Source organism: Orycteropus afer, unplaced genomic scaffold, assembly GCF_000298275.1.
Source record: "Orycteropus afer afer isolate SDZICR_OR568_19922 unplaced genomic scaffold, OryAfe1.0 scaffold00006, whole genome shotgun sequence".
Classification (NCBI taxonomy): Eukaryota; Metazoa; Chordata; class Mammalia; order Tubulidentata; family Orycteropodidae; genus Orycteropus; species Orycteropus afer.
This window is the reverse complement of record NW_006921593.1, coordinates 13,308,940-13,325,376: the sequence shown is the minus strand read 5'-3', so window position 1 is coordinate 13,325,376 and position 16,437 is coordinate 13,308,940. Positions and strand designations below refer to the sequence as shown.

The 16,437-nt window shown below is 57.4% G+C and overlaps 1 protein-coding gene across 1 annotated transcript in view; it reads left to right on the top strand.

The window, feature by feature from the left end:
- Positions 1 to 16,437, top strand: part of SDK1 (sidekick cell adhesion molecule 1) — a 661,119-nt gene that overhangs the window by 568,329 nt on the left and 76,353 nt on the right. The window contains exons 29-31 of the mRNA XM_007942892.1: positions 2,430 to 2,624; positions 5,968 to 6,169; positions 12,323 to 12,426. Of these exons, the coding sequence (XP_007941083.1) occupies positions 2,430 to 2,624; positions 5,968 to 6,169; positions 12,323 to 12,426 (501 nt within the window). The remainder of the gene's footprint in view (positions 1 to 2,429; positions 2,625 to 5,967; positions 6,170 to 12,322; positions 12,427 to 16,437) is intronic.

The window sequence follows — 16,437 nt, the reverse complement described above, 5'->3', positions numbered from 1 at the left end:
ACGTCCAACAAAGCAAAGCACACACCAGCCATGGAGACAGTGGTGAGAGCAGCCAGGCACAGGGCAGCTACATCCCAGGCCGCGGTGGCTGCAGAGAGTCAGGGCATCTCTACAAATGGGTTCACAATTCCACATTCTCAGATCGTCACCTGAAAGACACACAAGAAACTGACAATCCTGCTTGTTGTCAGTGAGGGGACACGTGGGGCCCAGGAGCCAGGCTGGGGAACTGGCTTCGCACCAGCGATCCTGCTTGCCGTCAGTGAGGGGGCACGCAAGGTCCAGGAGCCAGGCGGGGCACTGGCTTCATGCTGCTGGTTCTGTACCTCTGCCCTGTTTAGTGCCCTGTGGGTATGATCCCAGGAGGAAGAAGAGGTATCCTGCTTCCATGAAGACCGACAACCTTAGAAACCCTACAGGGATCTCTGTGAGTCGGAATCAACTCATGGTGGGTTTGGTTTGTGGATATGATACCCTTCCAAGGTAATCATCCATCATTCCTATACCTCCACTGAAATAAGAATAACATCAACCGGAAGAAAGCCCTGGTGAACTGCTTCCAGCAAATCAGCCGGTGAAAACCCCAAGGAGCAGAACAGTTCCATCTGCAGCCAGCTGTGGGGGCGGCAGGACCGGGTAGCAGGGCTTCGTCCATTGCAGGGGCAGCAGGGCTGGGCACAGCACTTCACCCATTGGCCTGGGGTGGCCGTGAGTCTGACCTGATACCAGTTGACAACAACAAGATGCCCGGGAGTCTCAGAGGTTTGGGGTCAGGTCCCCACCCTCTGACTAGGCGAGGAGGGGAGAGAGCAGAGGGAAGGTGTAGGTAAGGAGTTGCCAGCTTGCCTCTGGAAGCTGCCAGCCACCGGTCAGCGGGTGGAACAGGCCTGGCTTCCGGCAGGGCACCTTGCCTGGGGCCTGGGGCCAGCTGAGCCTCTTCCAGGAAGCTCCAGCCACCATGGTAGGGGAGGTGTCGGTCCATAGGTGGGAGAGCAGGGGTTAATGGCGGCAGTGGGTCGGGGGAGGAAGGTGTGAAGGGTCCCACCAACACCTGGGCCCACAGATACCGTGACAGTGGGCTGTCATCCCCGTCTGCGCGGGAACAGTCATGGCCATGTGGTGGCTGGCAGCTCTCAGGGCTGGGACATTCTCTCAGTTCATCTGCTGCCCTCTTGCTGCCCCTGTGGCAGCCAGCCAGGCTCCTGACGCGGCTGGATCAGTGACAAGGCTGGGAGCTGGGTCACCAGTGAGCTGAGCACCGGAGGGAAGGAGGACAGGAGCGGCCAGGGGAGGCGCCCGGAGTAGAGGGGACCAGGGCCTGGAGGGCACTTCTCACCTAGTGGAGCTGCCGGCCCAGCCCCTCCCAGGTGGCCCCGGGCATTGAGCCGAGCCGAGCTCAGCGCCACCGGCCTGGTTTCCCTCCCCACGTTCACTCTCCCTGGTTGACAGCTTGGCTGTCTTTGCTTCTTGAACCCTACAGCTGCTGCCCCCAACTCAGCTGTAATTAGAACAGGAGCTTGGCAGCTGGATCCCTTGCTGTCCAGGAGCCCAAAGGGGCTGCACTGGGGCCAGTGTGGTGGCCGGACCAGTGGTCTTGGCTGTGCCTGTGCAGAGAGGCCTGGCTGGAGCGGTCTGATTAGCCTCAGACCCTCAGTCACCAACAAAGGGGGGTGACACCACTTCAGGGTCACCGAGCCCCTCCAGCGTGCTTAATATGAGGGGTGATTCAAAGTGGGGCCCCCTAGCTCTCAGCCGCTGTCAGGCTTCTGTTTGGGGGGTGGGCAAGGATGCTGTGCCAACAGTACAGAGTTGCAGGCCCGGGACCATCCGTGTGGCTCGGAAGCACAGGGAGCTGGCAGGACAGGCGGACAGCAGGCCGTGGGCCCCCCTTCCCATCAGAAGACACCACGCCCACAGATGGGAGAGGCGGAGCCAGGGGGGGCTCCACCCACCCCTGCCCACCAGAAGGGTGGGTGCAACAGGCGTCCAGGGATTAGCACTCAGAAGGCCCCTCCGTTCGTCACCATGGGCGTCAATCCCCTCTCCACGCCCACTGTGTCTGAGTCATCCTGGAGGCTGGGGAGGGGGAGGGCAATCACAAAGACGAATGCCCAGGCCTGGGTCCCCAGCACAGACGTGAGGGGGGTGGCAGGCACGCAGCGGGAGCCCCGGTGGAACAGGGTTCACGTGCTCGGCTGCTAACTGGACGAGTGGTGGTTGAACCCAGCAGAGGTGCCTTGAAAGAAAGCCCTGCTGACCTTCAGAGAGGGCCCAGCCTTGGAAACCCCGTGGAGCGGTTCGGCTCTGCACGCACGGTGCCAGGAGTCAGGAGCAGCTCTGCAGCGGCTGGCGGTTCTCGGGCATGCAGTGTGTTCTCCAGGTGAGTGGCTGCGTGACCGAGCAGCTCAGTGTCCTCTGTCCCCCTGCAGGCTACCAGATCGCCTACCGCCTGGCCACCAGCAGCCCCAACACCTTCACCACAGTGGAGGTTGGCGCCACTGTGAGGCAGTTCACGGCCACCGAGCTGGCCCCCGAGTCAGCCTACATCTTCCGGCTGTCGGCCAAGACGAGGCAAGGCTGGGGAGGACCTCTGGAGGCCACTGTCATCACAACTGAGAAGAGAGGTAAGACCATGGGCCACAGGGTGCAGAAGGGGCTCTTCATGACAGCCGTGACCTCCTTGCTCAGGGCTCCGTGGGCGACATGGAGGGGGCGGGAATTTTCCCTTCAGAGAAACAGGGAACAAGACGTACCTTCTGCAACTGCTGGACCAGGCACAGAGCCGGGCTTGTCCTCACCGGGCATCCGTCGGCTCAGCTTTCCAGCTCTTCCTGCTGCTCAGGTAGGGACAAGTGTCCTGTTTAGAAATAGAAGGCTTTCACCCAGAGAGGCCATGTAAGTCAACAAGGTTGCACAGAGGGGACAATGTGTGGAGGTCAGCTGTGAAGCCAGGCCCCCGTCTGATGCTCCAAACCATATCTCCCACTGGGAAAACCAATATCCCACACCTGTCACCCTGGAGTCGACACTGAGTCATGGTGACCCCAGTTCAGAAGTTGCTCAAAAAGAGTACTTCCTAAATGACTGGGACCAGCACCCACTGGACACCTCTCTGTTCTAAGCTCTGGGTTTAGCACTTGGTGTACGTCACCTCACCTCATCCTTGCCACAACCCAGTGAGGAAGGCGGTGCATGCTTCCATTTTGCGGAGGCAGAGACTGAGGCTCAACCAGACAAGTGACATGCTCTCTTGGCCTGCGTTCTCCAGAGGAGCAAACCCAGTGACATGTGTGTCTGTATAGATGCAGATTTATATTAAGGAAACGGCTCACGAAGTTGTGGGGCTGGTAGATCCAAGATCTGCAGGTCAGGAAGCGGCCAAGACTTCCTGCAGGCTTATGTCCCAGGAACCAGAAGTCAGGAGGCTAGAAGAGAGCAGGATCGAGAGAGACCACCAGGCTTTGCCCGGAGCATCCATTTATATACTGGAGGCAAGCCACACCCCAAAGGAAATGCCTCTTTCAACTGATTGGCTCCTCAGATCAGATCACACCAGGATGGTGATTCTATTATATTATGGAGGAACACCCACTCCAGTGTCTGACAAACCAATGAGAATCACAGCCCAGCCTAGTGGACAAACATTCAGCAACACACATGCCCAGGACACAGGTTCTGGAGCTAGGGCTGCACCTAGGCCCCATGGACCCTGAGACCTGCTCCTTCCAGGAACACCCACCGCAGGCTGCTAGCTCGCTCTTCTCCTGCCGCACCTCCCTATCCTGGCCCCTGGAAGTCAACCTACAGCAGGTCCCCTCCTAAGTGGCAGGGGCCTCTGGCCTGAGCAGTCATGGCTGTAAGTCCCAGTTCTGATGCCACGGCCAGGCCCAGAGATCTTGAGAAGAAACGAGGCAGGAAGGAGCTCCAGGGAGCAGGGACCCCAGCGGCACCACAGGGAGGCGCTCAGGTAGCCGCCGCCAGCACAGACGCACGTCAGACCGTCTGCCTACGGGGTGGCCTTGGGCAAGTCCCTGCCCACTCTGTGCTGTGGCCACCCGGTCTGTGGGCACAATTCTAGGAGGGACATTGCAGCCGCTGAGGGTTCTGGGTTCATGCCTGTGAAGCCTGGGGCACAGTGAGGTGACACATGCGTGCGCTACAGAGGCCGTCCCCGGAGTTCCCAAGGACAGAGCCTCACAGTGTGCGTGCTTGATGAACGAGGCAGTGTGGCTCAGGGCTGGAGTTCCTGCCTTCCGTGCTGGAGATCCATGTTCGGTTCCCGCCAAGGCCCCTCGCGCACAGCCCCCACCCGGCCGTCAGCGGAGGCCTGCGTGTTGCTACGATGCTGACAGGTTTCAGCAGGGCGTCCAGATGGAGGCAGACCAGGAGGAGAGGCCTGGGACCAACTTCCAGAATCAGCCCGTGAGGACCCGTGGGCACAACAGGCCAGTCGAGCTTTGTGTGGGGTCGCCGTGAGTCAGGCACCAGCGGCAGCCAACAACAGCAGTGTCATTGTTGTGTTTTTGTAGTTTTTATTACGAGAAGGACGTAGACAATTTCAGGGGGCGATGAGTGGAACCCAGAGGGCTTGAGAAGTCATTTAAAGGACTGATCTTAAATCTAGAAAAGGAAGGCCGCAGGGAAGAGACCCATGTTTCCTGAGCCCTGACTGTTCTGAGAGTCTCGGGTCACATAAACTGCTAACACACTAGACTACTACACGAAAGGTTGCTGGATCAGGTTCACCCAGAGGCATCTCGGAGGAAAGACCTGGCAACTGACTTCTGAAAACCCATCCACAGAAATCCCTGCAGAGCCCGGTTCTCCTCTGACACGTGGGGCTGCCACGGGCCAGGGTCGGCGGGACGGCCCGCAGTGGCTGAGGGGGGTAGAGAAGGCCGCCACGAGCCAGGGTTGGCGGGACAGCCTGCAGTGGCTGAGGGGTGCAGAGAATGCCTCCATGAATTGGGGTCGATGGGATGGCCCTCAGTGGGTGGGGGGGCAGAGAAGGCCACCATGGCCAGAGTCGGTGGGACGGCCCGCAGTGGCTGAGGGGGGCAGAGAAGGCTGCCATGAATCAGGGTCGATGGGACGGCCCACAGTGGGTGGGGGTGCAGAGAAGGCCGCCGTGAGTTGGGGTCGACGGGACGGCCCGCAGTGGCTGAGGGGGCAGAGAAGGCCGCCATGAGTTGGGGTCGACGGGACGGCCCGCAGTGGCTGAGGGGGCAGAGAAGGCCACTGTGAGCTAGTGCTCTGGGGAGTGAAGTGTGACAGAGGCCCCCAGCCGCAGCGCTGTGATCAATCGCTGTGTTATTACACGCTGCACATTTTAATCAGAATCAATGATCTTCCCGATAAACAATTAAACAATTATTCCTCCCTCCACTGAGCTGCTTATTGGAATCGATGGCTGAGGAGACAGTGACGGGGACGGACTGCATTCAGATGTGGGTCCTGCAGACAGTGAGCGCTGACTACCAGAGGGGCCGTGCCCCACAGCCCTAAAGACCCTGTGACAGGCTCCTTGACCATCGCAGGCTCAGGCTGGCTTCGGGGAGGCAACCCCAGTGTTCAGACGTGCCGAGCCCCGAAGCAGAAGGAGGGTGGGTGCAGGGCAGCCCACCGCTGCCACCAGAGCCCTAGCCACGGTGTCCTTCAGAGACACCCGCTCACGAGGCAGGAGCAGTCAGGGGAAGACACTGCCTGTCCCCCCATGACCACTCGCCGCTGAAGGTCTGCTTCTTCCCTCCGGAGGCGCCTCCTGGAGCAAGCAGACCCAGTGTGGCACCCCTGAGCCACCTGCCAAGAGCGTGGGGGGCTTCCCGCCCCCGTGACACTGGGAACATCCTCCAGGTTGTCCTGTGAGTCAGGCCACGTCAGTGGCAAAGCCAGGTGCGACTACTCACCCCCACCTTTCTGAACAGCACCCACTCAGGTGGCCCTTGGCCTGTCCTCTTTTGGTTTCAGAGCGGCCAGCGCCCCCCCAAGAGCTCCTGGTGCCGCAGTCGGAGGTGACTGCCCGCAGCCTCAGGCTCCAGTGGACGCCGGGCAGTGACGGCGCCTCCCCCATCCGGTACTTCACCGTGCAGGTTCGGGAGCAGCCCGCAGGAGGATGGCAGACCTACTCCTCATCTGTCAGCCATGAGGCCACCGCCTGCGTGGTTGAAAGGTACCGTGGGGACAGGAGGCCCTCCCTGGGAGCAGGGGCCCGTTCTGGCCCCCTCCAGCCAGCACCACCTGCAGAATGCAGTGTCTGTGGTCCTAGGAGATGTACCCACCACAGGCACACCCCCTCTCCTCCTTCCAGGGGCCTCAGCACCCTGGAAGCTGTTTCCAGGGGCCTCCTAGGCCCTGCACAGGCCTGTTCTCCCCAGGGTGCACCGGTGGAGCCGGGGTAAGCGTGGATGTGCCCCTTGAGAGGCAGGGGTTTGGGAGAGAGAACAGAGGTGTGAACGAGGGGTGGGCCTAGGCCTACAAGCATCAAGGGTGGGAGACAAGTTCCTCTCTTGGGTGTCTCTACAGCAGCACAGACAGAATCTGGCTGAGGGCTGTCATGAGTCATCTCTGACGGGGACAAGCTGAGGACACTCAGCCCCCTGTTGGAGGACGGCATTGGTTCAGACGCAGACACGGCGAGTCGGGGGTTAGAAAATCAGTCACGTTACCACAACTGCCGTCGATTTGGCCGCAACGCGTGGCACCCCGTGCGCAACAGACCAAGCCGTGGCCGGTCCTGCGGCATTTCCACGATCAGTCATGGGCCAGGGTTCTCCCTGGTGAATTTCAGAAATAGATCACCAGCCCTTTCCCCCTACTCTGTCTGCGACCAGAAGCTCCGCTGAGACCTGTTAGCAACACAGAGCCTCCAAGGACAAGCGGTGGGGGCTGCCCCGGACGTGCACGGGCTGGCCTCGAACCGGGGTCTCCCTCACAGAGGGCGAGAATTCTGCGGCTGAGCCCCCACGGCCCCGTCAGCTCGCAGCCCTCCGATCGGGAAGATGAAATGGAAGGGGTGTCACTGCTGACGTCACCCTGCAGACGGTGCACGGTGATCTGGTCAGCTGACTTCTGGTGGCCAAAGCTGTCTGCCAGGTCTTCCCACAGCCGTCCATACGTTGTCTCGTCACTGTGCGGCATTCTAGAACATTGCAGACAATCCTCACGCGTGGTTTCATGACACGCTCTTAACGGCCCCGTCTACAGGACCAGCCTTTCACTGTCCCCGTTTTACAGACGAGGCTGTTGAGGCCGAGGTTCCCAAGGCAGCAGAGCTGGGCCTCAAGCTCTTCTCTGGGGGAAGAGGACGTCCGCACCCGTCTTTGGGTCTCAGACTTTCTGGGGGCCTGTAGCTCAGAGCTTCCTGGAGACAAACCTTTCCTTGCAGCTCCCTTGGGAAGGTCTCACAGTGGCCCCGCGAAGCCCAGATGGCGTTTGGTCAGCTGCTGACCTGAAGGTAGTGGTTCGAACCCAGGCAGTGGTTCTGTGGAAGAAAGTTGGTGACCTGCTTCATGAAGATTATCGACTCGGAAACCCTAGGAGCAGCCCCGCTCTCCCACACGGGGTCCCCGGCAGTCGGGGTCACCTCAAAGGCAGCAGGGTGTTTGCTTAGGATGTGGTACAAAGAAGAGTGTCCGGAGTCAGAGCCCAGGCTTCAGCACTGTCTTCCCTCGGTAGCCACCTAGCCTAGGAAGCGTCCCTGTGCACTTCCTCAGCCCAGTTTCTCATCTGTGACAAGCCAGGCTGCAGGAAGGGGCCTGTGGCTCCTCTCAACTGGCTGCATGTACCTCTGCCTCTGGTGCCGGCATCAGGGACTCAGCAGCCACGTACACCACGCACCATCCTTCAGCTCCGCCCCTCCACGTGGCTGCCAGAACTCCACTAACCCTCCGAGTGACAGCAGTGGGACACAGAGGTGACTCCTGGCCTCTCCTGGGAGGGTCCTGAATGCAGGGCCATGGTGGCCCCAGGGGAGCGTGGCCCCTGGCAGGCGCAGCCTCACTTCATGCGCCCCCTGCTGGTGCCCTGGGCACTGGGTTCAATTAGCAGTGTGCTCTGGGCGTGCAAAACTCTCCTTTGTGTGACTGTGTGGATGGAAGAAGGGAAAACCCAGGCTGTCTTCGGAGCGGAGCCTTCCGAAATCAAACGGGCTAATTGTGCGAGCGCCGGACTTCACGTGGGGAGGCGAGGGCCGTGATTCGGGGTAGACGGTTTAATCAGGGCTGTCAATTCCCTAATGGGCCCGAACTCGGCCAACGCTTTCTGCACCCATCAGCAGGACGCTGGTCACTGGCAGGAGCCGGGAAGGCGGCATCGCGTCCTCTGCTGCGGTGCGATCCTCCCCGGTCTGAGAAGCCTGACAGCTACGCTTTCTTTCTCAGCCTCAGTGCACGCTTGCCAGCTGCTGCAATCTGCAAGGGGCCAAAGCCCAGCAAGGGTTAAGCCATCAATGTCCGGTTACTGTGCCGGCGGCTGGCGGCTGCCATGGGGTCAGTGTGACGCTGGCGACCCTGCGCCTGTCACAGTGTCACGGTCACAGGGTTCCCGGGGCGGGTTTTCCTGAAGTGGGCCCATCCCCAGGCCGTCCTTCCTATGCCACCAGGTGGACTCGAACCATCACCCCTTGAGCTGGCAGCCAAGCTCGTGACCCGTCGCGCCACCCTGGGAGTCGGGTGTGAGTGTGAGTCTGAGCTGCTAGCGGGAACCCTTGGGTGGCACACACTGTTACGCACCCAGCTGCCAACCACAAGGCTGGCGATTGGAGCCCACTCAGCGCCTCCGAAGAAAGGCCTGGTGATCTGCCTGCCCCAGACCAGCCGTTGAAAACCCGCCGAGCACAGCTCCATTCTGGCACACACAGGGTCGCCCCGAGTCAGGGTCCTCCCGACAGCACCTGGCTGGGTGCTGGGGAGCTGGGGAGAGGGGCAGGCTCAAGGGGCATCCTCAGACAGCATCAGCTTCTGGGTGACGGTGACATTCCAGACCAGCTAGCATCCCACAGGAATGGAGCGTCCTCGTCAAGGACCAAGTGAAGGTCCCCAAGCCCAGAGCCACGTGAATATTCCAGACGTCACTTAGGGACCGGTGGCACCGCCAGCCCATCATCAGGCTCACCTGGTGATGGAGCCGCATCAGTGAATTCCAGCTTTGACCACCGCTGGGGACCGAAACCCAAAACACAAGGGCCACCGTGAGCACCAGAGTGGCCCCGTCTCCGTTGCATCCTTCGTTTCTTCTGCTGTGTAATCTTGACGAGTGGCCAAGACTGTCCACACACAGAGGTGTGCTTGGTTCTTTGTCTGCACCCCTCATACTCAGCAAACTCCCCAGAGTCTTAACCACAGATACGTAAGAGCAGCGACGGGGAGCTTTCAAAGCGCTCAGGACCGTGCGTTTTATTCTCGGAACGAAAATGAATGGATAACCAGAGCTCTTTTTCTGTCTGCAAGACTCTGCTCTTGCCGGGGCGGGAGGGTGCGCTGCAGAACTGGGGGCGGGCCCCCCAGCCCCTGGGCCGAGGAGGTCCAGGCTGTGTGTGAGAAGACACCAGCATAGCCCCAGGCCTGCCTCCACAGGCATCCGGCCCGCTTTGGATTGCAGCAGTGGGGCAGTGAGGAGCCCTGTGTTCTCCGGATCTGTCCGTCGGCGGCCATTTTGGATGGCTGTGAGAAGTTAGGTAGCGAGTGTGATCACAAAAACGTTTACCTGAATCTGCCCAGTCTCTGAGTTCTGACAGCGGGAGTCTGGAAGGTGCTGCAAGCAGCGGACACACTCAGCAACTAACCAAAACTTCGCAGGTTCGAGTCCACCAGAGGCACAGCATAGGAAAGGCCTGCTGACCTACTTCTGAAATCGGCCACCAGACACCCCTGGAGCACAGACTCTCTTTGACCCCCGTGGGGGCACCATGACTCGCAGCTGGCTAGGAGGCGCCTGGGGTTTGAATGAGAAGTGCCGGAAAAAAAGGACCAGGAAGTACATTTGTGACATGCCCGCTACGGTGATGTGCAATGCCATGTGGGCGGACTCTGTCACCTACCCCTGTCAGCAGCCCCGGGACGTGTGGGTGCTGTCACCACCAACCGTAGGGATGAGGTACCTGTGCCCCAGAGGAGGGCGTGCCCAGGCTGGTGGCGGTGGGACCAGGATTTGAGTTCAGATTTGGCTGGCTCCAAAGCAAAGCTTCAAGAGACCTAGACGAGTAACAGTGGAATTTAGGGAACCAGAAGGAATGAAGCCTTCCGGAACCATCCGTCCGTTTACTCAGGCGTCCAGTAGTCGTTGCATTTGTTCTCTGCTGCCGGCACAGCCCTGGGCCCGAGAGTGTGGCAGCTACAACAGGCTGGAGGGCCCAAGACTGGGCCGAGGGTTAGGGCTGGCGGGTAGACCAGGAGTTCAAAGGAGAGATGTGGTGAAGCCAGGATGCGCACAGAGGATGTGGCTGAGTCAGCTGAGGAGACGGGGAGGGGGGACATCAGCACTGTCATCTGACTGATGGGTGGCTGCTGCCTGCAGGGCCGCCAAGCTGCTCTTCACCTGTCTCCAGAGTGCCTGGGAGCCCTGCTGCTCCCACCCCTCAGCGTTCCCTCGGCCCAGAGACACAGCTGATCTCCGGGAGGGAGGGGAGCCGGGCAAGCCCAGGTCTAATGCTGGCACCTCAGCGTTCTCTGCACACAACCCCTTCATCTCACGCTGGGCCCGTCTATGTGACCAGCTGACATGTGCTAACCGCACACCTGCCTCATGCCCTGTGCTTTTCTGGACTCAGGAAGGTATTCAAGAAAAAGTGGTCTTCCGGGATCTGCAGTGTGGCCCAGGTGCCCATGTCATCAGACGACGGGGAGGCACTGAGCTGTGATGACAGGAGCCCCCTGTGTAGCACTTACCACGAGGACACTGGCCAGGCGCTGTGGGTGGCCGACGCATCAGGGCTCGGGGCAGCCGAGCATCATCACAAGAGTTTGGCCGAGGTCCTGGCCTTAGACGTGGTGCAGTGCTTGGCACATTAGGACCAAATGAACACTGGACGGCTAGAGAGAGGGAGGGGTGAGTGGGTGATGGATGGACAGACGGACAGACAGACCGGTGGTGCAGGAGTGAGTAGATGGATGGATGAGTGAATGGGTGGGTAGGTGGGTGAATGATGGATGGATGGATAGATGGATGGACAGATAGGTGGACAGATAGGTGGGCAGGTGGATTAGAGGATGAGTGAGTGGATGGACAGATGGATGGATTGGTGGGTGGATAGATGGATAGGTGGGTGGATAGATGGATAGGTGGGTGAGTGAGTGAATGAGTGCATAGATGAATCAATGGTAGATGGGTGAGTGGATGGATGGGTGGGTGGGTTGGTGAGTGTGTGGATGAGTGGATGGATGGATGGATGGATGGGTTGATGGATGGGTGGATGGATGGGTGGATGGGTGGATGGATAGATAGATGGATGGATGGGTGGGTGGGTGGATGGGTGGGTGGGTTGGTGGGTGTGTGGATGCGTGGATGAGTGGGTGGATGGATGGATGGATGGATGGATGGGTAGATGGATGGATGGGTGGATGGATGGGTGGATGAGTGGATAGATGGGTGGATGGATGGGTGGATGGATGGATGGATGGATAGAAATAGGCATGAATTGATGACACAAGCAGGACCCTGGGGGCGTGTTTGTGTCCCTAAGTCTCCATCATGGTCTGGGGTACGTGTATCCATGGCGACGATTTACATTATCTTAGTCTTAGGTAAAGTCTACGCCATGTTGCCCCAGCCCTCTGGCCCTTTCCCAGCCCGCTGCCTGCCCTGAGGGCTCAGCCTGTTTCCAACACAGCAGGTGGCGGGCTTTTCTAGTAGCTGGAGCCTGGGGTGGTGGCCTCACTGGGGCAGGGAGGCAGATGCTGGGAGCGCAGCTTCACACAGGAGCATTTTGGGGAGAGCAAGCGAGGCGACCCAGGCAGGGAGGTGTTTTCCATTCTGTGATTACAGAGACATGGAGGTGGGTCCTTCGGAGGAGCCCTGGGAAGACTTCCCTTGCCCGCTGGGGAACAGCGCCCGCCCCCACTGGCTCTGCTCTCCCCGGGGCTGCTGTTCAGCCGAGCCCCGGGGACCACTCCTGGAAGGTTCCGGTCCCCTGGAAGCTCCCGCACCCCGGGCCCTGCCTGGGACCAGGCTGAACCAGCACTCTGCAGAGCGTTGGTCTGGGGTCACCAGGAAGCCTGTGAGCTCGGGGCAGAGCGACCTTCATGCTCCTTCCGCCGGCTCCGGGGCTCCTGAGGGCAGGGACACAGAGACGCTGCCCGGCGTTCACTGGGCCCCTTCCATGTTCCAGGCTGAGGCCCTTCACCTCCTACAAGCTGCGCCTAAAAGCCACCAACGACATCGGGGACAGCGACTTCAGCGCAGAGACAGAGGCAGTGACCACGCTGCAGGACGGTAAATGACGCACGGCCAGTGGCCGACGGAGCAGCCCCCAGGGCGGCAGTCTCCCTCTGCAGGAAGCACCCACTTTTGTTGTGGGTAGAGAGGGTTCCGGAGGGAGCTCGTGGGGAATCCACTTACGGAGGGCCAGCCATGGGCTCCTGCAGACCCACTGGCCGTAAATCAAGGCTGCAGGGGCTTCTGAACGGCTTGGCAGTTCCTTTGATTGACTTCCATCCCCAGTTCTCCATCAGTATCCCAGACAGTGAATAATTTATGGGATCATTAAAAGTGAATGTCAGAGGGGGCTGGGTTCTCGGTGGTTTCTCCACTCCTTCCCATTCACGAGCCACCCCAGCTGATGACGGCACTCTTAGTGACAGAGTGTGAGCCCAGCGAGCTCCAGGTGGTGTTGCCAGTCCCGGGCTTTCCTGAGTGGACTGGGGCCTGGATGTGTGTCGTGGTGTGGGTGAGCTGGCCCTACCAGGCAGCAAGGAAGCCTGGAGACAGCTCCATCACTCACAGGTGGCACAGGGACAGCCAGCCTTTAGGACAGGGAGGGATGGATGGGAGGGAAGAGATGGTCAGCTCAGATCCAGGGCTGGACACATGAGCACGGGTTCCATCAGTGGGGTTCCCGGCGGCTCCCCGGCCCCCTCTCCCAGCCTCGATCTTTTTCCACCTAATGTACCAGCAGGGCCACTTTTAAATAAACCGATTTCCAGCAGACTGACCCAGTGATCTCACAGCTTCAATCTGGCATCTTTTATAAAGTGGATGTATCATTCCTGCCACCAGTGCCTCTGATGACCTTAAGGACCATCAGAGAGGCCATGACCTTAGGACCATAGGAGAGGCCATGAGCTTAGGACCATCAGAGGGGCCATGACCTTAGGACCACCAGAGGGGCCATGACATCTTAAGGACCATCAGAGGGGCCATGACCTTAAGGACCATCAGAGGGACCATGACCTTAGGACCATCAGTGGGGCCATGACCTTAGGAGCATCAGAGGGGCCATGACATCTTAAGGACCATCAGAGGGGCCATGACCTTAGGACCATCAGAGGGGCCATGACCTTACATCAGAGGGGCCATGACCTTAGGACCATCAGAGGGGCCATGACATCTTAAGGACCATCAGGGGTGAAGGGTAAGGGTTTCCAGGTGGTGGTTGGGTGCTGTCCGGTCAGTTCCCACTCACGGTGACGCAGTGAACGAAACGCTGCCCGGTCCTGCGCCATCCTCCTGGTCGTAGCCATGCATGAGCCCGATGAGGCAGCCACTGTGTCCGTCCATCTCGTTGAGGGCCTTTCTCTTTTTTTCTGTCCCTCTACTGTACCAAGCATGATGTCTTCTCCGGGGGCTTGCCCTCCTGGTAACATGTCCAAAGTCGATGAGACAAAGTCTCACCATCCTTGCTTCTAAGGAGCGTTCTGGCTGTACTTCTAAGACAGACATGTTTGTTCATTCTTGTGGCATCTGTGCTATAGGCAGTATTCATTGCCAACACCGCGATTCAAAGGCACCAACTCTCCATCTTCTTTATCCACTGCCCAGCTTTCACATGCACATGAGGCAATTGAAAATACCACGGCTTGGGCATCAGCTTTTCAACACTTTCAAGAGGTCTTTTGCAGCAGATCTGCCCAGTGCAATACGTCCTCTGATGTCTTGACTGCTGCTTCCATGGGTATTGATTGTGGATCCAAGTAAATGAAACCCTTGACAACTTCAGTCTTTTCTCCATTTATCATGATGCTGCTTGCTTGTCCAGTTGGAAGAGTTTTGTTTTCTTTATGTTGAGGTGTAATCCACACTGAAGGCTCTCGTCTTTGATCTTCAAGTCATCCTCACTTTCAGCAAGGTTGCGTCATCTGCATGTCGCAGGTTGTTAATGAGTCTTCCTCCAATCCTGATGCCATGTTCTTCTTCATATAGTCCAGTTTCTCGGGTTATTTGCCCAGCACATAGATTGAATTAGTATAGTGAAAAGATATCATCCTGATACACACCTTTCCTGATTGTAAACCATGCAGTGTCCCCTTGTTCCGTTTGAACAACTGCCTCTTAGTCTATGTACAGTATGCATGTGAGCACAATTAGGTGTGTGGAATTCCTATTCTTCCCCGTGTTATCCATAATTGATTATGATCCACACCGTCAAACACCTTTGCATAGTCGATAAAACACAGGGAAACATCTTCCTAGGGTTATTTGCTTTCAAATCTGTCCTGGAAGAAGTGCAGCTGGAATGCTCCTTGAAAGCAAGAATGGCCAGACTTCGTCTCACCCATTTTTTCCATGTCATAGAAGGGACCATTCCCTGGAGAAGGAAATCATGCTTGGTAAAGTGGAGGGTCAGCGAGGAAGGGGAAGGCCCTCAACAAGAGAGATTGGCACAGCGGCCGCAGCGATGGGCTCCAGTGTGGCAAGGATTGTGAGGCTGGCACAGGATTGAGCAGAGCTTCATTCTGTTGTGCGTAGGGTCACTGTGGATCAGAGCTGACTTGACGGCACCTAACAACAACAGCAGCAACTGCTTCAGCCAAGATCCATGTGACTTCCGTGCCCCTCGTTCCACACCCTCTTCTGATTTGGGCAGCTCCCTGCTGACATACTGCTACACCCGGTTTTGAAACATCTTCAGCAAAATTTTACTTGTATGTGATATTAATGATATGTCTTCTATCTTCAGAAATGACTAGTGTATCCTTCCCTTTTGTTTTTCTAACTCCAGGTCTTTGCGCATTTCATGACAATACTTTACTTTGTCTTCTAAAGCTGCCCTTTGAAACCTTGTGTTCGGCTCTTTCATGGCATCATTTCTTCCACTCGCTTTAGCTGCTCTCCGTTCAAGGGCAAATCTCCAAGTCCCTTCTGACATCAATTTTAGTTTCTTCTTTCTTTCCTGCCTTTTTAATGACCTTTTGCTTTCTTCAGGTAGGATATCTTTGATGTTACCCCACAGCTCATCTTCTCTTTGGTCATTGATGTTCAATGCATCTAATCTATTCTTTTTTTTTAATTGTGATTTGGGTGAAAGTTTACAGAGAAAATTCACTTTCCATACAGCAGTTCACATATACTTTGTCTCATGACATTGACTATAATTTACCCCAATGCAACAGCTCCCCTCCCACTTGCTCCCTATAGTTTGCTCTTCTCTGTGTCCTCCCTCCATGCACTCCTGCCCCCTGAGCTGTCTCCCTGTGCACACACAGTCCTTCTACTCTCCCATGATTGTTCTCTCCAAGGAGTGTATCTACCGCAGGTAAATGTTGAACTCCTATGCCTGTCTTTTGTTTGGCTGGAAGCCACAGGTGTGGGTTCAATTCCAGACCTGAAGGGCCGCTAGGGGTCATAGTCTCAGTGGTTCCACCAGGCTCTATCAAACCAACAAACCTGGTCCCCCTTTTTTTTTTTTTTCAAATGATTTTGAGTTTTGTTCCACATTGTTCTCCCTCTCTATCCAGGATCTCCTACATAGATCCCCCTCCAAGTGGTTGACAGTGGTAGCCAGGCACCATCTAGTTCTTCTGGTCTCATAGTTGTATAGGCTGAGGATCACATGGTGTACCAGTCTCTAGGACTAATTGTTTCAACGAATCTTTGGTTTTCCTCATTCTTCTTTGCTCTGGATGAGGAGAGACCCATCGTTGCATCTAGATGGCTTCTTGCAAGCTTTTAAGATCCCAGTCGCCAAAGTAGGAAGTGGAACAATGTTTTGTGTAGTATATTATGCCAGTTGAGTTTGATCCCCTCTGTGACTATGGTCCTGAGCCCACAGGTTCAACTACTCAGCCCCTCTGGGTAGCTGGCTGTGACCAAGAAGTGACTACAATCTTGTTCCTTGTCAGCGCTACTATCCACCTGGGAATTCTTACAGAACATACAAATACATTTGTAGGACCATTATCTGCCAACCCTATACATGGTCTTGGATACACTCCCTGCTGCATAGACATACCTAAGAGTTCGGCCTGTCCACCCAAATATCCACCCGTATACCCATGTTTGCCTTCA